At 39.9% G+C, this 24413-nt stretch overlaps 1 protein-coding gene across 4 annotated transcripts in view; it reads left to right on the top strand.

Moving 5' to 3' along the window:
* cep85l (centrosomal protein 85, like) overlaps positions 1-21895 on the top strand; it is a 43351-nt gene extending 21456 nt beyond the window's left edge. For 3 of the 4 annotated variants that reach the window (XM_061928142.2, XM_061928143.2, XM_061928144.2), the window contains 10 exons: positions 283-368; positions 2510-2624; positions 2690-2845; positions 3023-3175; positions 8548-8702; positions 9239-9356; positions 11829-11879; positions 13883-13981; positions 16237-16402; positions 20658-21895. In XM_061928142.2, the coding sequence (XP_061784126.2) occupies positions 283-368; positions 2510-2624; positions 2690-2845; positions 3023-3175; positions 8548-8702; positions 9239-9356; positions 11829-11879; positions 13883-13981; positions 16237-16402; positions 20658-20824 (1266 nt within the window). In that variant the 3' untranslated portion in view covers positions 20825-21895. The remainder of the gene's footprint in view (positions 1-282; positions 369-2509; positions 2625-2689; positions 2846-3022; positions 3176-8547; positions 8703-9238; positions 9357-11828; positions 11880-13882; positions 13982-16236; positions 16403-20657) is intronic. The other variant, XM_061928145.2, reaches the window with a different exon arrangement.
* Positions 21896-24413: the final 2518 nt, after the last annotated feature.

Raw genomic sequence — 24413 nt, 5'->3', positions numbered from 1 at the left:
CGAATCAGACTCCCGCGAACCGAATCATTGACTATTCTTAGATACCCCTACTAAGCAGTTGGTCTTTTTAAAGTTGTGACAATAGTAAATGTAATGTACTTATTCAACAAATATAAAAGTTAAATTTAAACTTGGGCGTCCACTTCTTGTTTTTAAAAATCATGTATGTTTTATCATCATTTCACCTTTAGAAAAAGAACAAAAAAAACATTGGAAGATCAAGATTGACATTGACATAATGAGTCTCACTTCTGAATGCAATGGTACCTGTTTATGTTGCAGATGCTGCAGGGGACATCCCATATTATCAACACTCTGGTGAAGGTTAAAGAGGGAATGCTGAGACAAAGAGAGTTGGAAATAGATAGGTAAATACTTCAAGATGTCTCCACCTGGCTCTACTGTATAAACATGTTTATTTTTGCTCTAATGTTAAAGAAAAACCATCACAGCAAATGTAATTCATATTGTCATATTGTAATAAGTAATTTAGCATCCTTCATTTATAGAAGTGGTAAATAATTGATTTTCAGATGCATCGCAATTCAGACATGGACAATTATAAAAACAAGAATTGAACGTTGATAATCGATGTATTTATTGTAAATAAAGTAATGCAGACAGTTCTATAATTTGGCTGACAGCAGCAAGCAACTTCACCGAAAGATCCGACCAGCTCCTTTATTATAGGGCACACATTTCTATTAATTTATTAAATGTAATGGGAATTAATTTAACTGTTTCTTATTACAAATGCACTGTTTCTGAAAGTTGCAAGTGATAAAAAAAAATGTAAAACTGCATCAAAATACATAAATTAAAGATAGGATAGGTCTTTATTGTCATTGCACAAGTACAACGAAACTTTGTTTTCAGCACAAACCCGTTCAAGATCAGACAAAAAAACAGTGTACAGGGTTACAGAACAGGAACGCTGATGGGTCGCCACAAGGCGCCCCGTAAAAGATGGGGAAAAAGGTCAAACGCTGGGGAAGGATGAGTAAAAAATAAAATCTAGACTGGGTTCTTAAGGGGGCCCAGTCTGGAGTGGGAAAAAACCTCCATAGCAAATGGTAAATGGTAAATGGGTCGTACTTGTATAGCGCTTTACTACCTTTTTAAGGAACTCAAAGCGCTTTGACACTATTTTCCACATTCACCCATTCACACACATACACTCACACATTCACACACTGATGGCGGGAGCTGCCATGCACGGCGCTAACCAGTCCCATCAGGAGCAAGGGTGAAGTGTCTTGCTCAAGGACACAACGGACGTGACTAGGATGGTAGAAGGTGGGGATTGAACCAGTAACCCTCAGATTGCTGGCACGGCCACTCTCCCAACTTCGCCACGCCGTCCCCCAAAGCACATACCGGTATACATATTCCAACATACATCTCGAGATATCTAGCAACAGAGGGAAGGGAGTGCGGGGTCATGGTGATGGGCCGCAGCTCTCAGGCGCTGACCATCCTTTCATCACCCCTATGGGATTTGCGTCGAGGGCGTTGGATTGGGGGGGGTGTTATGTATGTGTGTGGCGTATATTTTTGTGGATGCATGTTTGCTGCCCCCGCGACCCGACCTCGGATAAGCGGAAGAAGATGGATGGATGGATGGATGGATGTTTGTGTGTAAGCCTGCAGCAGTGTGTCTCTGTTTAGCGGCCTTGATGTCGTGCAGTCGCTAGTCCAAAGTCAACAACAACAGGTGTGTGTCCATGAGAGACAAGGAAGGAGTTTGTTGTGTCTTCGCTGCACTGTCCTTCGGGAGAGTCTCGAAGCCAGGGAAACAATCCAAGTTAGAATGATTTGGATACGAGTGAAAATAAAATTTGCTTTTTACTCTAAATTGTCCAAGACTGGACCTCAAACCTGCGGGGAAGACAGTCTAATGTGATCCAAATCACAAAAGTGTCCATAGTTCTTCCCGCATCCTCCAATCATTTGTGGCAGCTTTAGGGTACTTTGAAGACTGCCAGCAACTTCCAATTTGTCGACAAACCAGAGCAACCCTTACTCCAATCAGCAGATGTCCTGTTGCCATAATTCCGAATAGAAGGGTCGCCAGGCACGCGGCACTCCTTCTTCTCCCAAGTCCGTCGTGTGCCCATCAACAACCGCTCCGTCATGACAAGCAGGTTCCCCTAAACCCAAGATCTTGTCAATTTCGTTGAGGCCAGTTAAATAGTTCCAATGTTGATTTGGAGAGCAGTGCAAAAAGAGGCAAAAAAAAAGTTAAGACAAGACAAAGAAGCAAGCAGGAGAGAAAAGGGAGATGCACCAATAGTCAATTTTTAATCAAATTTGTAGCTCCTGAATCGTAATCATAATCGAATCGTGAGGTGCCCAAAGATTCCACCTCTATTTATTTAGGCGAAACATACAGTATAAAAACTAATTCAAGCAATCCATACATACATACTGTAAATTAAGTAAGGCTTGTGCTGTGTGAAATGTAGATTTTTTTTTTGCCTTTGACATATGCAAGATTATTTTCTTTTAGGCAGAATCAGCAGATACTGCAGCTACATGCTCGCATTAGAGAAAATGAGCTGAGAGCCCAGCAGGTCCTGCACAGTCAGAGGTGGTTTGAAGACCCTCAGATTTTGAAGATGAAGGTAATTGTAACCATTCATTCAAACACGCATTGATGTATTTGTTTTAACCCCTGGTTATTCAATAGGAATCTGTAAAGGAAATGCCAACTGAGCGACTGGACTGTCATGAAGATCTTAGCAGAAAAATGGCAGTGGCTGAACTGGAAGTGCTCCATCTTAACGAGCTTTACAAGCAAGCCACTCAAAAATATACAGAAGACCTCAGGAAACTGGAAGAAAAGGTAGAATTAACCTAAAAATGCTGGTATTTCTAGTAATAGTAAACGACAGGTGGAAACGACAACATACTATAGTTGTTTAGCATGTCTGCCTCGCAGCAGAAGGTTATGGGTTTGAATATTGGCTGGACATTTCTGTTTAGTTTGCATGTTAAAAATGAATGTTTTTTTTGTGCACAGATAAAAACAAGGGATCGCTATATCAGCAGTTTGAAAAAGAAATGTCAGAGGGAGCGTGAACAGAACCAGGAAAAGCAGCAACGCATAGAAACTCTGGAGAAATATCTTGCAGACCTGCCAACGCTGGACGAGGTCCAGGTCCAGTCCCTGCAGGTAGACACGCACCAGGCAATGACAGCAGAACTACCAATGCACAATAATGATTCATGCACAATGTATCCACTTTTTTGTGGTGTGCTTTACGCTAATGACACGAGCATTAACTCAATGCATTAATTCAATACAGATGAAGGAGGTCAATACTTTCAATATATTTCAGTACCAGTCAAAACTTTGGACGCACTTGCTCATGCTATCAAATTAGAAATGATGTCCAAATAAAAAAAATTTTCGGTTGACGCCAAAGATAATTGATACGGCTTTTGTGTGCAGACAAATAGTTTTTAGAGTATGAGATAACTCTACTGTTTACAGATTTGGCTGTCAACAGCTCGCAGTGTTGTGGCCTCCCACATCTTTTACTAGCTAAAAAGTGTTTGCATGTACACAACAATTTTTTGGAATAGTGTTGGGAGGATGCTTCTACATGGGGGACACAGGGCTCTTCTCGAGGCGAAGATGTCAGACACAGTGTTGTCGGCACTGGTGGAACCCGCCGGTAAATTGGACACGCGGGCGCCTCGCCATTGAAATGTACCGTATTTTCTGGACCATAGAGCGCACCGAATTATAAGGCGCATTAAAGGGGTCATATTATGATAATATGATATTTCTAAATCTGAAACAATTCCTTGTGGTCTACATAACATGTAATGGTGATTCTTTGGTGTAAGTGTAGCATAGATTATGTTTTACAGATCATCTTCAAGTCACTTTCTGACAGTCACTTCAGGATGCGCCGTTTTGTGGGCGGTCTTGTTTACGACTTTACTTAAATCAACAACGGAGCAGCGTGGCTCACGAGTGCAAAAATTTGTTCCGACCGGAACTCTCTAATAACTAAAGTTCCGTGGGTGAATTATGTATACCCACTACACTGGTAGTTTTCAGCGCTTCCATAGCGAGATATAAGTTAGAACTTTACACTACTTTATATTAGAAATGGCAACAGCGGAGGATGAATGTCTTGAACAGAGATAGTGAAAAAGAAGAAACTTATTGACTACGGTGTCGCCACGGACTACAAAGGCGGACATGCGCAAATTTTCAGGACTAATGCGGATCTCAAATACAGATCAGCAGGTACCAGAAGGTTAGAAAAGTTGGTTTTGCATAATATTGTGAAACAAAACACCAGATAATACAGGTAAAAGCCAGTAAATTAGAATATTTTGAAAAACTTGATTTATTTCAGTAATTGCATTCAAAAGGTGTAACTTGTACATTATATTTATTCATTGCACACAGACTGATGCATTCAAATGTTTATTTCATTTAATTTTGATGATTTGAAGTGGCAACAAATGAAAATCCAAAATTCCGTGTGTCACAAAATTAGAATATTACTTAAGGCTAATACAAAAAAGGGATTTTTAGAAATGTTGGCCAACTGAAAAGTATGAAAATGAAAAATATGAGTTTTGGGTCTATAAGCGTTTTTGGGTCTGGCATTCTGCATCTTCCTTTTCACAATACCCCACAGATTTTCTATGGGGCTAAGGTCAGGGGAGTTGGCGGGCCAATTTAGAACAGAAATTCCATGGTCCGTAAACCAGGCACGGGTAGATTTTGCGCTGTGTGCAGGCGCCAAGTCCTGTTGGAACTTGAAATCTCCATCTCCATAGAGCAGGTCAGCAGCAGGAAGCATGAAGTGCTCTAAAACTTGCTGGTAGACGGCTGCGTTGACCCTGGATCTCAGGAAACAGAGTGGACCGACACCAGCAGATGACATGGCACCCCAAACCATCACCCAACCATGCAAATTTTGCATTTCCTTTGGAAATCGAGGTCCCAGAGTCTGGAGGAAGACAGGAGAGGCACAGGATCCACGTTGCCTGAAGTCTAGTGTAAAGTTTCCACCACCAGTGATGGTTTGGGGTGCCATGTCATCTGCTGGTGTCGGTCCACTCTGTTTCCTGAGATCCAGGGTCAACGCAGCCGTCTACCAGCAAGTTTTAGAGCACTTCATGCTTCCTGCTGCTGACCTGCTCTATGGAGATGGAGATTTCAAGTTCCAACAGGACTTGGCGCCTGCACACAGCGCAAAATCTACCCGTGCCTGGTTTACGGACCATGGTATTTCTGTTCTAAATTGGCCCGCCAACTCCCCTGACCTTAGCCCCATAGAAAATCTGTGGGGTATTGTGAAAAGGAAGATGCAGAATGCCAGACCCAAAAACGCAGAAGAGTTGAAGGCCACTATCAGAGCAACCTGGGCTCTCATAACACCTGAGCAGTGCCAGAAACTCATCAACTCCATGCCACGCCGCATTAACGCAGTAATTGAGGCAAAAGGAGCTCCAACCAAGTATTGAGTATTGTACATGCTCATATTTTTCATTTTCATACTTTTCAGTTGGCCAACATTTCTAAAAATCCCTTTTTTGTATTAGCCTTAAGTAATATTCTAATTTTGTGACACACGGAATTTTGGATTTTCATTTGTTGCTTCAAATCATCAAAATTAAATGAAATAAACATTTGAATGCATCAGTCTGTGTGCAATGAATAAATATAATGTACAAGTTACACCTTTTTGAATGCAATTACTGAAATAAATCAAGTTTTTCAAAATATTCTAATTTACTGGCTTTTACCTGTATGTCTGCTGATGGGTGCCATTTTGCAGTCCTTATACACACACCATAGTAATACTTGTATCTTTGACTACGGTAGCCGTAAAGGGCCGACAATCCATCAGCGGCGCAGCTTCAAAGTCATACTAAAACATTTTGACAGATTTTTGAGTGCCGTGTGTAATGTTCTTTATTTTCATGGAACATTTAAAGTTTTGGTGTTGTTTACTGGCGTCATATTGCAGTCTGCACGTATCTCTTATGTGTGACTACCATCTACTGGTCACACTTATCATTACACCATGTACCAAAAAAAATTGTTTCGAGGTCAGTAAGCACAACCAGAATTATTCCGTACATTAGGCGCACCGGGTTATAAGGCGCACTATCAATGTTTGATAAAATGAAAGGTTTTTAATTGCACCTTATAGACCGAAAAATACGGAAATTTTCCTCTGACAAAGGTAATGATCCTTCCACAGGTTCACATACAGAAACTATTTTACTTCCTCTATTTAGTCGAGTCTGATGTCTTGTCTGCGCTGTGCCAGAGCCGAGGATCTCACTGAACTTTCCAGTCTCTCCGTGTCTATTTATTTAGCCTTTTTTGAGGTGGAAAAAATCTCAAATGAGATCTCTGCTTTGTTCACTTTCATGAACGACTGTATTCATTTTATAGGTTTCTTTTATTAACCTCGGAAGATTCACTGTATAGCGCAGGGGTGTCAAACTCTTTTTCATTGAAGGCCACATCGCAGTTACGGCTGCTTGTTACAGTGACTATAGTTAATGTATAATCGCCTCATTATGTTCTTAAAAAGATCCCTATTCATTTGATTTCCTTTTTTTCGTACAATTTGATGGATAACATACTTGCCTTTAAAATAATAAGTCGGGGGAACAAGCATTTTATTCTACAAAAAAGTTGGAATATATGTTAATGTAAAGTGAAGTATGCGAGGGTCATTTTAATATATTTTTATTATGTAAACAATTCTAAAAACAGATGTTATATATTTAAAGACAAAACTTAGTGTCAGCTTTGTGTAATGAGAAAAGACATCATTTTTTATACTAATAATACACTTTGTCACTCATAACCTATGTGTCAAAGTCAAGGCCCGCGGGCCGAACAAATTATCTATGGCCCCCGGGATAATATTTTATTAGTATTGGAACCGGCCCACAGGCCACAGCCACCTGCTGCTGTTTTGCACGCACCAATACTTTGCATGTGCCAATGCAGTGTTGGCGCTATAGGAACTTTCAAAATGGGGTCCCAGGGACTCCATCAAGTCATAAAAATGGAGTCCCACAGTAAGTCTTTGGGGTCCCACTTTTTTGTAAGCGTTTTGAAAACAAATGATAAATGTATGCATTATCCTGTTATATCTCACATTCTATATTGTGTTTTGGAAAAAGGTTGTCATAAACGTTACTTAATTCATTAAAAAAAATAATACAAAAGAAAACACATTTTTATGCATATGTAAATTTAATTCAGTTATAAACATTCATTTACTTTCTTCTTTCCTTCATGGATCTAAACTTAACTGCTGCCGGTGTTTTTTTCTATATTTTTATTGTAATATTTTCAGAATGTGTTTGTTTTACTTTTGGCCAAAGTAAGACAAAGAAAACAATCTGAAGTTGTCTTTATTTTTCAGTTTTAATGCCATGATTTCAATAGTCCGGCCCGCGTGTGCACAGATTATCCTGATAATAATAGGGCAGTAGCAGGGGTTCTTCTAGACCTTCTTGGTGTAATTGTGAAGCCAAACTCCTACTCCCGCCCGTTGATGGCTTTCCTGAGCGCGTAGTCCAGAGCTATGATAAAGAGGAAGGGGGTGAGAGTGTCTCCCTGCTGCACCCCCGCCAGGATTTCAAACTCCTCGCTGATGCCATTTGGGGTTACCACCTTGGCTCTTGTGCCCTTGTATATGGCCTCTTTGGCCCGGAGTAGATTTGGGGGGACCCCGTAAGCCTTGAGGATTCTCAGCATTATGCCTCTGTCTATTGAATCAAATGGCTTTTTGAAGTCCATGAAACACAGTACTGCTGTCAAGTTGTTCTTCTTCACCTCCTCAATGATTCTCCTTAAGGCCAGGATCTGGCCTATGGAGGTCCTTCCCTTGCTGAAGCCATTTTGGTTGACCCTCAGGTGTGGGTCAATGGCATCCCTAATCCGGTTTAATATCATGCGGTTGCCACGATAGTTGTCTGGCTTAGACAGATCTCCAGATTTGGGAACCGGGATGATGTCTGACAGGGACCATATGTCGGGCTTGATGTTCTCTATCAGAGCCTGGTTGCAGACCTCCAGTATGATGTTGTCGAGATCGCAGTGTCCTAGTCCTGGGTAGCCTCACTCCTAAATGCTTTAGTTACACACAGGATTCTCACAGGAATAAGGCAAAAATACAACCTTACCCAGTGTATTATGTGTTGCCCAAGTTCATACTGGCTTTGGCTATTCTAGAGGAAGTAAAAATGTTGTAAAACGGTTTCGTACGTGAACCTGCAGCAAGTAGGCACGCATGTCCCACCAAGGCTAAGGAAAGGTTTCCGCCCACCCGAGGCGCACGGTGGCACAGCAAGCTCCGTGTCTGACGGCTCCTTCTTCCCCATTTTGGAACATCCTCCCAACACACTTGCTGTACGTTGGGTACTCAACTCGTCTCCCTCCCACACAGGCTCAATGTTCAACAGTTCGACTGCGAGTTTAATTGTCCAATTACACTCAATTGAATCGAATCGTCTCACCCCTATTATTTTCAATTTTGTGTTCAGCTGGAACAGGTGCATAAGAAAGCTGAAGATCTGGAGAAGAACATGTCTCGCTTACAGCAGGATCTTGACGATTGCAGTGGTTTGTTGAAAGACAAAGATGTCAAGATTAAGACACAAGACAGGAGAGAGACGGAGCTGATTGCGTCTGTGCACAGGTGCGCTTCAACTGCACTTTACAAAAGTCACTTTTAGGCCATTATTTTTCTATACTCAGATGTTTTGTTGAGTGATTTATGTCTGTATTTCAAAATTGCAAATATACAAACAGTAGGTTTCTCTTTTTTTTTTAAACGCACAGATGTGCTCTCATGGTTGATAACACTGACCAAAGTGATCTGAGAGTCCTAAAAAGAATGGACTTAGACTTCCTTTTTATTGTCATTCAAATTTGAACTTTACAGCACAGATAAGAACGAAATTTCGTTACATAAGCTCATGGTAGTGCAGGATAAAAAAGCAATAAGGTGCATATATAAATAAATAAATATATATAAATATAAATATATATAAATAAATAAATAGATTACTGTACAGATAAATATATTGCACTTTTTCACATGCGTCCATGATTAACTGATTATTAACCTTAAGTAGAGGATATCGTGAAACTAAAAGTGTGTGTATTTTCACGAGACCAAGACCCCTCTGCTCACACCTGTCCTTATCTCTGTCACCATCTTTGCATGTGAAGTCTGCAGCAGAAAGTGCAGCAGTGTTTGGAGGACGGGGTGAGGTTGCCTATGATGGATCTGAAGCAGCTTGAGGAAGAAAACACAGAACTTCTGGGGAAGCAAGACCATAGCAGCAAGGTACAGCTTGTTTAATGTTGCACCTCAGGGATATTCAACTAAATTGTTTTGGGGGCCACATTTCCAGAATGTTATTCACTATTAGTCTTATTTTGTATATTTCTTAAAACCAGCGTCCTCGATAGTAGACAATTGATTTTAGTGTGTTTATTTTGTCAGCCTTACAGAAGCACTAGTGTTTTTAAAAAATCTGCTGCAAAAATGGGAGTCTATCGCCAGTTGAATAGCCCAAATGATGAAAACGAGAGGACCTAAAATGGAACCTTGATGAACACTACTAGTAGTCACTACTAAACGAGCTACGGCAACACTTTCGTTACATAAATGACATCACCAAAAAAAAACCTGCCAAAAGGAATTGGATTCTAAGAACATTATTGTCCTATTGAGTAAAAAAAACTATTTTTTGTGTTTGTAAACCCTACAAAAGCACATGTTTCTAGTAAAACTCACAAAGATACATTATTCCAGGCATTATTAGACATTTTGCATGTTTGGTTTCGTAGTTCTGCTTGAATAAATTGTGTATTGCAAACCTTACAAAAGCACACGTTTCGAGTAAAACTCACAAAGATACATTAATACAGGCATTATTAGACATATTGCATGTGTGGTTTGGAGTTATGTTTAAAGGCCTACTGAAATGCGACTTTTTAATTTAAACGGGGATAGCAGGTCCATTCTATGTGTCATACTTGATCATTTCGTGATATTGCCATATTTTTGATGAAAGGATTTAGTAGAGAACATCGACGATAAAGTTCGCAACTTTTGGTCGCTGATAAAAAAGCCTTGCCTGTACCGGAAGTAGCAGACGAGTAGCGTGACGTCACAGGTTGTGGAGCTCCTCACATCCGCACATTGTTTACAATCATGGCCACCAGCAGCGAGAGCGATTCGGACCGAGAAAGCGAAGATTTCCCCATTAGTTTGAGCGAGGATGAAAGATTCGTGGATGAGGAAAGTGAGAGTGAAGGACTAGAGGGCAGTGGGAGCGATTCAGATAGGGAAGATGCTGTGAGAGGCGGGTGGGACCTGATATTCAGCTGGGAATGACTAAAATAGTAAATAAACACAAGACATAAATATACTCTATTAGCCACAACACAACCAGGCTTATATTTAATATGCCACAAATGAATACCGCATAACAAACACCTCCCCCCTCCCGTCCATATAACCCGCCAATACAACTCAAACACCTGCACAACACACTCAATCCCACAGCCCAAAGTACCGTTCACCTCTCCAAAGTTCATACAGCACATATATTTCACCAAGCAAGCGATCAAATGTTTGGAAGCGGCAGCTGCATGCGTACTCACGGTACCGTGTCTGCGTATCCAACTCAAAGTCCTCCTTGTAAAAGTCTCTGTTGTCCCAGTTCTCCACAGGCCAATGGTAAAGCTTGACTGTCATCTTCCGGGAATGTAAACAATGAAACACCGGCTGTGTTTGTGTTGCTGCAGTCGGCCGCAATACACTGCTTCCCACCTACAGCTTTCTTCTTTGCTGTCTCCATTGTTCATTGAACAAATTGCAAAATATTCACCAACACAGATGTCCAGAATACTGTGGAATTTTGTGATGAAAACAGACGACTTAATAGCTGGCCACCATGCTGTCCCAAAATGTCCTCCACAATCCGTGACGTCACGCTCTGACGTCATCATACCGAGACGTTTTCAGCAGGATATTTCGCGCGAAATTTAAAATTGCACTTTAGTAAGCTAATCCGGCCGTATTGGCATGTGTTGCAATGTTAAGATTTCATCATTGATACATAACCTATCAGACTGCGTGGTCGGTAGTAGTGGGTTTCAGGAAGCCTTTAAAAATCCGTTGCAAAAATGTGAGTCTCTCGCCAGTTGAACAGTCCAAATGATGAAAAAGAGAGAACCTAAGATGGAACCTTGAAACCTGCTCAATGGCCTTGTGGTTAGAGTGTCCACCCTGAGATTGGTAGGTCGTGAGTCATACCAAAGACTATAAAAATGGGACCCACTGCTCGGCACTTAGCATCAAGGGTTGGTATTGGCGGTTAAATCACCAAAAAGATCCCCTCACCTCCCAGGGGGTGAACAAGGGGATGGGTCAAATGCAGAGGACAAATTTCACCACAGTGACAATGTGTGTGTGACAATGTTTGTTACTTTAACTTTAACTTTAACTTGATGAACACTACTAGTAGTCACTACAAATGACTACTGACTGCATCTAAAGTAAACGAGCTACAGCAACACAAAACGTTGCAAAAAACAATAACTGCCAAAAGGAGAGGACTTAAAGAATTGCCTTGAGGAACGCCTCAGTTATGTAAATCACAAGTCTGGTTAAAATGTCAACGCTTGGGGGCTGGTATGATGTCATTGCCGGGCAGAATTTGGCCCCCAGGTCGCAAGTTGAATAGCAACGCTGTACATGAATATGGTCTTTTACAGTCATTAACTGGTTATCTTTGCTTCCCACCAGCTCATCGAGCACCAGAAAGGACAGATTCTTCGACTGAACTCTCACATAAAGGTAAGCTAATACAATGATTACAAAGTATTTCAATGTACCGTATTTTTCAGAGTATAAGTCGCACCGGAGTATAAGTCGTACCTGCCGAAAATGCATGATAAAGAAGGAAAAAAACATATATAAGTCGCACTGGAGCCCGGCCAAACTATGAAAAAAACTGTGACTTATAGTCCCTGAAAAATACGGTACTTGGGACACTCACTAAATGCTGAACAGCTGGTCTAAAGGTGGAATAGTATGCGAGAGTGCAAAATGATCAAGTAGTTTATTATTATGCATTTGCTAAAAGCGTGTTTGCATTGTTAAGAGAGTTTAAATTGAGTTTATTTGTAGGAACGCTGTCTTTATTTAATGAACCAGCTTTAATGTAAAAGTATTTGATGTTACAACTGTTTGCTAATATATTTTGGCATTTATACATGTCAAAAATTTGCAATTTAAACGTTTAAATAACTAAAATAATTGTGTATACTGTAATAACTAATCAACAGAAAATAAACATAAAACAAATCACAGATTTTCATACAGTCCCCAATCATAATTTTCTATATGCAGCAACAGATGCATGTTGTCTGTTTTCTTTTTTTATTTGACTGCTGTAGATTAGTTAGGACCCGAGCCCAAAAACTGCGAAGGCCCAATTGGAACTGCTCCGTTTATTCTTTTATATGCTTCAATGCATTTTTGAGGTCCCATGCACAAAAACTCACCAAATCTTCGAAGTGCGTCAAGTCTGGCGAAAATGTTTAAAAATTATTAGAATTGACTCGTTAGCGCCCTCTTGAAAATGTGAAAATATTAGCTTCTGCCACCAGATTGACGTATCGCCACGAAAATCCCTGGGGACGTCCATCATGACTCATGTGAAAGTCTCAAGACCAGTCTTCCTCTCAGGGAATAAAACACACTGGTCAATCCCAAGTTCTTTTGGATGACATATACAGTATGTTGAGTGAAAAGGACCCTGAGACAGAATGGCACAATACCAAGTTTTACTAAAGCTTTAGGAGACCAGCCCTTACAATGCGACAATAGCATCAGCAAGAAGAGGTCTAAATCCAAACAAAAAGAGTCAGCTTATGCGAAAACAGCCCCTCTCGCACAGAAAGGAGCACAGCTGCTTCTTCAAAACAGATAAGGAACTGGCCAAAACAGCTCTGTGAGCCGACATAAACAGGGACACTTAAGACAAAACAAAGAGTTTAATAGCGGACATTAAATAAAAGCAAGGAGGTCACGAGAAGACGCACTACATGGGAAAATACTAGCCGCTTTAAACATGCCTATGGATTAAGAAATAACACTTACAATTATCTCATTCTCACAGATCCCATATTTAAAAACAAACATGAGGTCGGCCATCTTGGTTTCTGTAAAACAGGGCTTGTATGTTAACAAACTCCTCCTAGGGACTCTGAACAAACAAGCCACGGTTCAAATAACAGATACTCAACAGACGGGCGATGCTAAATTGCTAAGGAATTTTGCCTACGCCGTAGGATGTGCCAAACTTTGATCTAATGGTTCGCCACAAAACTTTCAACATTCATAACTCAGCTCCATAAATTCATATTTGGATCATAATTGGTACACATGATGATTATGACACCCTAAAGAAGTGTCTGATGGGTCACTACCTGTTGCTACCCATTTATTATGAACACAACCTGGTGGCGAAAACTGCTCCTCCCCATCACCAATTAAACTTCACTTTAGATCATCAAAGACGGATAGTTAAGTGATGGCGAAGGTAAATAGCGAGCACATTTTGCGTCCGCCATCAACCATCAAACCCTCACTTTAAATGATCAGATTTCCTTCTAAACTGATATGAGGCTTTAAGGTTGGGGTCTGATAATACCAGACGTTGATATCGAGACTAGTATCGTCCCCAAATGTTGATAGAGTCCAGTGTTTCCCTGTATGTCATTTTTGTGACTTAGGTCTTCCTTGTGTTAAAATGAAAGAAACAAACCTTCTTATTGCAATCTGTGCTTTGTTAGGCCGTCAGTGCAAGACTACACAAGGGAAGAATACCTTCTCTCTTGTGTTCTTCTGAGAACCAAGAAAGTCCGTCCATTGAATCTTTGGCCTTGTCACAGGTATCAATTTAAGAATTGTTTATTTCATGTCTGTCTCTTACTTCTTGACTCACATTCTGCATGAGTTTTGGTTTTATATGGCTCCGATTTTCAAAAGTTCATCAACTTTTTTTTTTAGCAGCTCTTCAGGTAAAAACAAGTGTCAGATTGTACTACGGGGCGGTAAAGCTTAGTTGGTAGAGTGGCTGTGCCAGCAACTTGAGGGTTCTAGGTTCGATCCCCGCTTCCGCCATCCTAGTCACTGCCGTTGTGTCCTTAAGCAAGACACTTTACCCACCTGCTCCCAGTGCCACCCACACTGGTTTAAATGTAACTTACCGTATTTTTCGGAATTTAAGTCGCTCCGGAGTATAAGTCGCATCGGCCGAAAATGCATAATAAAGAAGGAAAAAAACATATATAAGTCGCACTGGAGTATAAGTCGCATTTTTGGGGGAAATGTATTTGATAAAACTCAACACCAAGAATAGACATTTGAAAGGCAATTTAAAATAAATAAAGAATAGTGAACAACATATTGAATAAGTGTACGTTATATGACGCATAAATAACCAACTGAGAACGTGCCTGGTATGTTAACGTAACATATTATGGTAAGACTCATTCAAATAACTATAACATATAGAACATACTATACGTTTACCAAACAATCTGTCACTCTTAATCGCTAAATCCGATTAAATCTTATACATCTAGTCTTTTACGTGAATGAGCTAAATAATAATATTTGATATTTTACAGTAATGTGTTAATAATTGCACACATAAGTCGCTCCTGAGCAGAGGTGGGTAGTAACGCGCTACATTTACTCCGTTACATCTACTTGAGTAACCTTTGGGATAAATTGTACTTCTAAGAGTAGTTTTAATGCAACATACTTTTACTTTTACTTGAGTATATTTATAGAGAAGAAACGCTACTTTTACTCCGCTACTTTTATCTACATTCAGCTCGCTACTCGCTACTAATTTTTATCGATCTGTTAATGCACGCTTTGTTTGTTTTGGTACCTCAATAGTGCCTGCGTTTCAACAAATACAGTCACTGGTGACGTTCACTACGTTCCACCAATCAGATGCAGTCACTGGTGACGTTGGACCAATCAAACAGAGCCAGGGGTCACATGACCGGACTTAAACAAGTTGAAAAACGTATTCGGGTGTTACCATTTAGTGGTCAATTGTACGGAATATGTACTGTACTGTGCAATCTACTAATAAAAGTTTCAATCAATCAATCAATCAATCAAAAGCGTGAAGGATTTTTTCAACCGTACATCCCGTCAAAAGCCTAAAGACTGACTGCACAGTTCCTGTCTTCACAATAAAAGTGCCGCTCCATCGCGCCTGCGCTTTCAAAATAAGAGTCTCCGAAAGCCAGCACAAACAAGCTAGCAAGCTACGGAATTTGCCGCCAATGTATTTCTTGTAAAGTGTCTTAAAACGAATATGGAAGCTGGACAAATAAGATGCCAAAAACCAACCACTTTCATGTGGTATTAGACAGAAAGGAGGAACTTTTTTTCTCCTCCATTTGAAAACATGGACGTTACCAGCACTACTGTCTGATTACAATCAATGCAAGTCATCAGAATCAGGTAATACACCAACTTATATTCTTGTCTTCATGAAAGAAAGGAATCTATATGTGTTAAACATGCCTGTATATTCATTAAAACACCTTTAACATGTAAACAAAAACGGCAAAATAAATAAATACAAATTATATACTGTATATATCAATGTATGTATATATATATATGTGTGTATATATTTATATATATGTGTGTATATATATATATATATATGTATATATGTGTGTGTGTATATGTTACTCATCAGTTACTCAGTACTTGAGTAGTTTTTTCACAACATACTTTTTACTTTTACTCAAGTAAATATTTGGGTGACTACTCCTTACTTTTACTTGAGTAATAAATCTCTAAAGTAACAGTACTCTTACTTGAGTACAATTTCTGGCTACTCTACCCACCTCTGCTCCTGAGTATAAGTCGCACCCCCGGTCAAACTATTTAAAAACCTGCGACTTATAGTCCGAAAAATACGGTAGATATTGGGTTTCACTATGTAAAAGTGCTTTGAGTCACTAGAGAAAAGCGCTATATAAATATAATTCACTTCACAATCCACTAAAGTCCATTCATCTATCACTATTTATAAAACTAAAATGATGCTAAACATGTTTCAGGTAAATTGGAATCTTAACATGTGGGTTTTTTGTCTGTCATCCACAAGCAGCCACAGGTGGATAATGAGCTGTCCCATGTGGAGATGTCTCAAGTGGGACGGCTTTTGAAGGAAATGTCCCAGTGTCTGCTGGACCTTCAGGCCCTCTGCAACATCTTGGCTCAAAGAGCTCAAGGGAAGGAGCTCAACTTGTCCCTGCTGCTGCGGATGACATGTAGGTGGACCGTGCACATCACACACACATTCACATATTATACACTGGATCTTTGCATTTTTACCAGTCAGCGTTCACGTCTGTGCACATTTTTGCATTCTTAGTCAAAAATGAAACCCCACCCATTCGTGCTTTTTATCTCTGAAATTGGAATATTTTTTCCCAGAAAACGCATCTCATCCGCCTTAAAGGGGACCTGCACTTTTATTATTATTTTGCTTATCGGTCACAATCATTATGAGAGAGAAGAAGACAAAAGTTGTTTTTTTCTTTTGCATTCTAACATATAAAAATCGTCTCGTTCTCGGTGACCAGGTAATGGGAGCAATCAATTCTACCACTAAATCACTTTAAAAATGCATTCAAAAACCGTCAACAACACTTCATTTAACGTTCTGTAACCTGCATGATAACCAAACTGTTGCAACATTGTTATTGTAAGAGCGAACACTGAGGAACACTCGGGAACTCTTATTTATTTTTTTGTCGACAATGGGCCTGCTAAGCTGGGCTTTTTGGTCGCAATGACAAGGCTGTAGATTTCTGACGATTTGGTCGCTTTATTCTTATTTCTGCAGGACACATTTGCCAGTCTTAAAGGAGCACACACACATACGCTAGTCTCATAACACAAGTGTCGTTGCGCCGTCTTTCTTACTTGTTGTGGATTCTCTGCATGGAGTGAGAAGAGAAACTGCAATATCTTGATATATCAACTCAATAACAGAAAGTTGTCTTTAGTATTGATGCAGACGTGCAGCAACATCCTGACACTTCCAACAGTGTGGGTTTAATGAGTTGCTTCCCAAGGTGTGTTCAATAGCTTATACACTACTGCTATCTAGTGTCTCAAATCTGCAATTACTACTTCATTAGATTTTTTTTCAAGAAAAAAAAAAAAAAAACATATATAGTTCTAAACATACCAGCTCATAAACTTACAATAAAACATGTTTTTATTTTGTGAAAGTATAATTTTGCAGCCATACTTGCTGCTACATTCATGCTGTGCTTAGTGACCAGCAGGCAATCGAACACGCACTTGAAGGCGCAATGTATGGAAGAAAAAACCACAGAACTTATTACCTTCATTTTGCCAAAATCTTCATTTGTTTTGGACCAAAAATCACAAAGAAATGATGACTTTTGTGGGAAGTCTGTCAACTGTGGTGGCTGCCTCCAAATATTTGTATCTCATGTATTATTCTAACTGATCTGTTTTCTAACATGGTGAGTGAATAAGTCTACTTTTGTACTTATTTCTGCACAACTCAGATATGGCAATACTAGCAAGCAGTAGAGAATATGAAGGGGATTTGTGGTCCAGAACATATTTTGCTTTATTAATTATTGGCGTATTTCTTGCCACTTAATGATCTATTTTTATGAGATTTTCAGTTCATATTCTCATATATTACATTACACCCAAAATATAATTTATTTTACTCTTTCAACATCTAATCAGTCTATTTGTATTTGTGTTACCGAGCTGCATCTTTTTTTTTTTACCGAGATTCAAAGATAGTCAGTTTTCTTCAAAGCATCTCTTTGATGTATTCATTTCTTCTGGTATTTGTATTATCTTCTGTGTTCTCTCCTGAACAAAACAGTCCTTTGTCGTGTTTACATCGCACAAGGCGCTCTAATCAGTGGCTCTCTAGCAAACCTTCACTTCCCATACTTCCCATTCTTTGTGGGTTATGGGGAACATTTTGAAAATCTAAAGAGGAAGCACCTCAAACACGTAGCATCCGCTCAAAGTTAGGAGCAATCATGGCGGCCTGTCAGTACATGAGTGTCTTTTCACCAATCATTGAGAAGATCGCCTGGAACCGAGTTGGCCATACTCTCTTTATACACGACTCTGCCACTATTGGTACGTGGGCTTCATCTAATGTTGCACCAAAGAAACACCGATTTACTGTTCAAACTGTGTGTCATGTTACAGTAAATATATACTTCCTCTGCCTTGTTTTTAATGAACATTTAGGCCCACTCGCTACTGTATTTTAATGTTGGTCGTTATGATGGTACTTGAAAAGTCAGGAGTTTTGTGGTGGCTTTTGTGAAAAAAGTTTGAGAACCACTGGCTAGAGCAATCTCATTCAGTGGTTACACGTGGTCTGCGGTTGTAAGGCCGGTTGGAGGTACTGCCAAATTCTCTGAAACGCCTTTGGATACGGCTTATGGTAGAGAGTGGCCTTTTATTGTGGGCAGACTAAGGCACACCTGTGCAATAATCATGCTATTTAATCAGCATCTTGATATGCCACACCTCAATCAATCAATCAATGTTAACTTATATAGCCCTAAATCACGAGTGTCTCAAAGGGCTGCACAAGCCACCACGACATCCTCGGCTCAGATCCCACATCAGGGAAAGAAAAAAACTCAACCCAATGGGATGACAATTAGAAACCTTGGAGGGGACCGCAGATGTGGGGACCCCCCCCCTGGGCGACCGGTGCAATGGACGTCAAGTGGACCTAGCATAATATTGTGAGAGTCCAGTCCATAGTGGATCTAACATAATATTGTGAGAGTGGGATGGATTATCTTGGCAATGAAGAAATGCTCACTAACACAGATTTGTGAACAATATTTTGAGAGGAAAAGGTCTTGTGTATATTGTAAGTTTTAAATCTGGGGACGGCGTGGCGAAGTTGGTAGAGTGGCCGTGCCAGCAATCGGAGGGTTGCTGGTTACTGGGGTTCAATCCCCACCTTCATCCATCCTAGTCACGTCCGTTGTGTCCTTGGGCAAGACACTTCACCCCTTGCTCCTGATGGCTGCTGGTTAGCGCCTTGCATGGCAGCTCCCGCCATCAGTGTGTGAATGTGTGTGTGAATGGGTAAATGTGGAAGTAGTGTCAAAGCGCTTTGAGTACCTTGAAGGTAGAAAAGCGCTATACAAGTATAACCCATTTATCATTTATTTATTATCTTTGACTTCAACTCGTGAAAAATGGGAGCAGAAATAAGTGTTGCGTTTTATATTTTTGCTCAGAATGTAAATTGGGTATTTTCATGGCTAGAACATACACAACACATGTAAATATGGTATTAAGTATTATGACACCTAAAATAACACCTGAACAGTCACACCCTTAAATCCAATAAAGTACTTTATTGGTGTCCAAGCCACAGTAGTGAACTGGTCTCATTTCGTGGACAATACTAAAAAGTAAAGTTAAAGTACCAATGATTGTCACACACACACACTAGGTGTGGCGAAATTATTCTCTGCATTTGACCCATCACCCTTGATCACCCCCTGGGAGGTGAGGGGAGCAGTGAGCAGCAACGCTCATATTGCAGTTCATTTAACCATCAGAATGTTTGAAAATGCTTAATTTGGGCCAGGAATACATAGAATATGCTTAAAAATCATCCTTCAACTTTATTTAAAAATAAAAAAAAGTTCTGACATCCCTGACTTACAAAGATTGTTTAAATTTCAAAAGGACTGAGAAACGCATCTCTACTGTCAGTGGTCCATCCACGGTTTCACTTTGTTCTGTTTCTGCCCCAAATAATCTCAGAATGCTAACATAAATTAGGGTGGAGTTGAGACAAAAACATACCGGTACTTTTTATCGGCCGTTGGCAACACTCGCACTTATACACATGCCAAATGTTAAATTCAGATTGAAGTGTTGCTAAAAACAATCCTAAAATAATATTAATGTTTGTTTAGCTTGAGACGACTAAGATGCTCTTGGTGAGTCATGAGTGACACAACATAACGTTCCTTAAAATGACTCCTAGTTACGTGTTCGATTCCAAGTATTGAAGCACATTTAACATAACCTACTCAGTGGCCTAGTGGTTAGAGTGTCCGCCCTGAGATCGGTAGGTTGTGAGTTCAAACCCCCACCAAAGACTATAAAAATGGGACCCATTACCTCCCTGCTTGGCACTCAGCATCAAGGGTTGGAATTGGGGGTTAAATCACCAAAAATGATTCCCGGGCGTGGCCACCGCTGTTGATCACTGCTCCCCTCACCTCCCAGGGGGTGATCAAGGGTGATAGGTCAAATGCAGAGAATAATTTCGCCACACCTCGTGTGTGTGTGTGTGACAATCATTGGTACTTTAACTTACTTTAACTTAACATTTATTTGCCTTTGTGAACACTGAGCTACAGAAACTGCTCACAACTGGCAGTTTTCACTCATAAAAATGCTTGGTCAGCAAGAAAAAACTAAGCATTGTGCCTCCATTTTAACACTGTGCTTGTGCGCGTGTGTGTGTAGCGTTCAACATTCCTGCAGAGGACAGCAAGAGCGTGGACGTGCAGGAGGAGGAAGCAAAGTTGAAAGTGACCGAGGTCGGCCAGCTGAGGAAAGGCGTTGACGAGCTGAGGAACAACATTGCCGACTGTTACGCCCACTTTGTGGTCACCAGTAAGACCAGTAAGTGACCAGCAGGAGGAGGATGATGATGATGATGTTCCACTCAGCTATGCAAAAAGAAAACGTGTAATTACAGTCGTCCAGTTCAACTCAGGGTGATTAGTCAGCATTTTTCACACTTGTGCAATCACTCGGGACATAAGAGAGGTTGAATTAAATGTGAAAGCATTTGCTTCACTTTTTGAAAGTGAAAAGCACAATGAGAAAACAGGCTTCAAAGGGACTATGCAGTACCGGACGTGTACTTATTGGAGTTGTACATAATAGTTTTACAGATGACATCATACTCTGTCAACGGTTGACAGCAAGTATGAGGTCAAAGGTCATGCCAGTTCCTCGCTTTTGCCCAGTATTAGGACATGCTGTAAAAAAGATAAAGCTAAGAATAAAGTCAAAATATGAAAACAAAGCCATAATTTCCAAGAATAAAGTGGAAGTATTTGTGAGTGAAGTCATTGCCAGGAAAATGTCTGGTTTAGATGGAGGGCAGCTCACATATTTTAGGGTTTGTTGTCGTTCTTAAAATGACTTCTTTTTTTTAACCGTGCAATGGAATACTATCTTCTTCTCAGTACGGCCTAGAACACTCTAGAAGTTGAGTGTCCAGCAATGGACGGACACATCTTGCCTAACTCAAAGTGATGGCGGCTGAGAAGAAGCAGTAAACAAAAAAAAAGAAGTTGGTGTCAACCTTCTCCAAGATTGTATTGTGGTCAGTATTATTTTATTACTTTAATTGCTCACTGATCTTTATTAGGAGTCATTTATTAATCAACATTCTTTTAAGGGAATATTTAACTGATGCAGCACATTAGTTTAGCATCATGCTAATGTATTTTAATGTTTACTACAGCCAAAGGAAACAAAATGACTTGTGTAATTTTCTTCTTACAAAGCAGGTCAGTGGAGTTATTTTGTTGGTTTATTAATTTAATTATCTGATTAATAAAGTGTATGTTTTATTCATTATGTGCGTGTTTTAACAATGCTTCTCTGTATAACTCAATGTTTCTTCTACTGTTAAAAAGTACAATTTGACATAAAGATTCATGTTCTTAATGGTTCCATTCCCCCTTGTACAGTTGAATAAATATATTTTTATAAAAGCCTGGACTGATTATTGCACTTCATCAAAACATTTTCTTTCACCAGCTGCAACTTCCAGTTTTACCACATTGACACAAAACTGTTTGCGTTCTTAGAATCCCAATATGAAACCCTTTTAAGTACTGGAGCTTCAAATCCAAAGCACATCTTATTTCAAGGCTGAATATATTTTACATGTTTTATATTCTAGTTCCTTCAAAACAGCCACCCTTTGCTCTGATTACTGCTTTGCACACTCTTAGCATTCTCTCGATGAGCTTCAAGAGGTAGTCACCTGAAATGGTTTTCACTTCACAGGTGTGCTTGGAGCTCATCCAGAGAATGCCAAGAGTGTTTTAAGCGGTAATCAGAGCAAAGGGTGGCTATTTTGAAGAAACTAGAATATAAAACGTGTTTTCAGTCAGTTATTTCACCTTTTTTTGTTAAGTACATAACTCCACATGTGTTCATTCATAGTTTTGATGCCTTTACTTACAATAAAGAAAACCCATTGAGTGAGGAGAAGGTGTGTCCAAACTTCTGGCCTGTAGTGTATGAAAGTGAGGGGATGCACTATCCACTCTAGCCGCCAGTTGGCAGTAGAGAGTTGAATATCTTAAAATGTGTTTTGTGGCATCTCCAACTTTGACCACAGCAATCCATTTTTCTACCGCTTGGCCCTTTTGGAGGGGCTGGAGCCTATCCCAGCTGCACTTGGGAGGCAGTCAGTGGTTATATAGAGTGGCACTTACCATCATTTTCAGCAGACTGCATTACACAATGATTAACCCCTCTTCCTCTTACCCAGTAATGGGGCCACCATGAATCCCTTCCCTACTGTACCAATAACAAAAAGCGTCAATATAAACAAAAGCAAACACAGATCACATACATGACTGCAAAACAAGGTCAGTGAGTTTTGGTTTACTGAGATCTGCACTGGACAAGTCTGCAGTGTCGGGGTCAGTTCAACTTTCTTAGAATAAAATGACAAAAGAATCAAAACAAACAGATGGTTGTAATATTTTCAACTGCGTTACATCACACCAGGGTCATCGGGTAAAAAAGGGTGTCTGTTCTCATTGATGCCATATAAATATGATTTTTTTTAACGTGTTATTCGGGGAGGTTAGCAATCAAAGGCATTTTTATCTGTAACATGCTTTGTTCATGGAGGGAATCAAGGGCGTGTACTCAAACGTGGCCAATCGTACTTCACTATGTCCCTGCTTTTCTGGAACACTTGACCTCCTGTGGTGGGACAGAGCTTCTTGGAAGTCGGCCATGACAGCCAGCATGGGAATAAGAGTGGATATAATGCACGGCTGCAGTTGACAAGCTAAGGGGCCCAAACACAAAACGTTCAGTGTAATCTGATGCAGGGGTTCTCCGCCATTTTCACATCTAGACCCAACTTTTACACTACAGGGGGTCGCGGGACAACTCAAATATTAACTTTGAGTTAGAAATCTTAATCATGTTCAATAATAACTATTTATTTAACACATAAACCTTAAGCTTACTTAGGTCAGGATGATTGGAAAAATAAATACATACAAATGTTTTGCTCAAATTACTTAAACTAATACGTTTCTTACATAGACTGTCAATAAAATTACAGTGCAACTGAAAATATTTAGTCGTAATTTTTGCGCTGAAGAAACCGCTCAATGACTTTAGTTCCAGACGTTTGTTTGCTATAGTCATTACTGCCACAAGTGGTGGGAAGATGTATTACAACAGAGTACCACTGGGGACCACCGCTGAGAAAGGTATTTTTTGTCGGCCCTCCAGTTGGCCCTCATTTTTAAGAAACACTGATCTGAACCCTTGTGTTCGTGCTCAGGCCCGTTAGCTTGTTTCCTCACCGCCACTTCTAAACTGTTTACTCAGAGTTCTCCATCCATCCATCCATTTTCTGTTTTTTTCTTCAATGAATTGTGCTGGTTCTTGGTCTTGATCTGTAAATGTTGTATTTTGCTGTATCAGCATTAAGCACACTGCAGGTCAGCAGGCGTGCTGTGGGTTTACTTTTTGGATTTTTTTTAGTCTTCATATTTATTTTCGATGAAGAATTGTGTTGGTTAATACAAAAATATATAATACTACTCTTTATACCATATCTGGGCCACTTGACGCCTAAAGCCCACCATGTTTGGCTCATGTGGGCTCACTCTTGGCATTCTCTCGATGAGCTTCAAGCACACCTGTGAAGTGAAAACCATTTCAGATGACTACCTCATCGAGAGAATGCCAAGAGTGTGCAATGCAGTAATCAGAGCAAAGGGTGGCTATTTTGAAGAAACTAGAATATAAAACATGTTTTCCGTTATTTCATCTTTTTTTGTTAAGTACATAACTCCACGTGTTCATTCATAGTTTTGATGCCTTCAGTGATAATCTACAATGTAAATAGTCATGAAAATAAAGAAAACCCATTGAATGAGAAGGTGTCCAAACTTTTGGCCTGTACTGTATGTATGTATATATATATACACACATATATATATA

Source organism: Nerophis lumbriciformis, linkage group LG34 (genome assembly GCF_033978685.3).
Source record: "Nerophis lumbriciformis linkage group LG34, RoL_Nlum_v2.1, whole genome shotgun sequence".
Lineage (NCBI taxonomy): Eukaryota > Metazoa > Chordata > Actinopteri > Syngnathiformes > Syngnathidae > Nerophis > Nerophis lumbriciformis.
The sequence above is the reverse complement of the archived record's forward strand: the minus strand, read 5'-3'. Positions and strand labels throughout refer to the sequence as shown.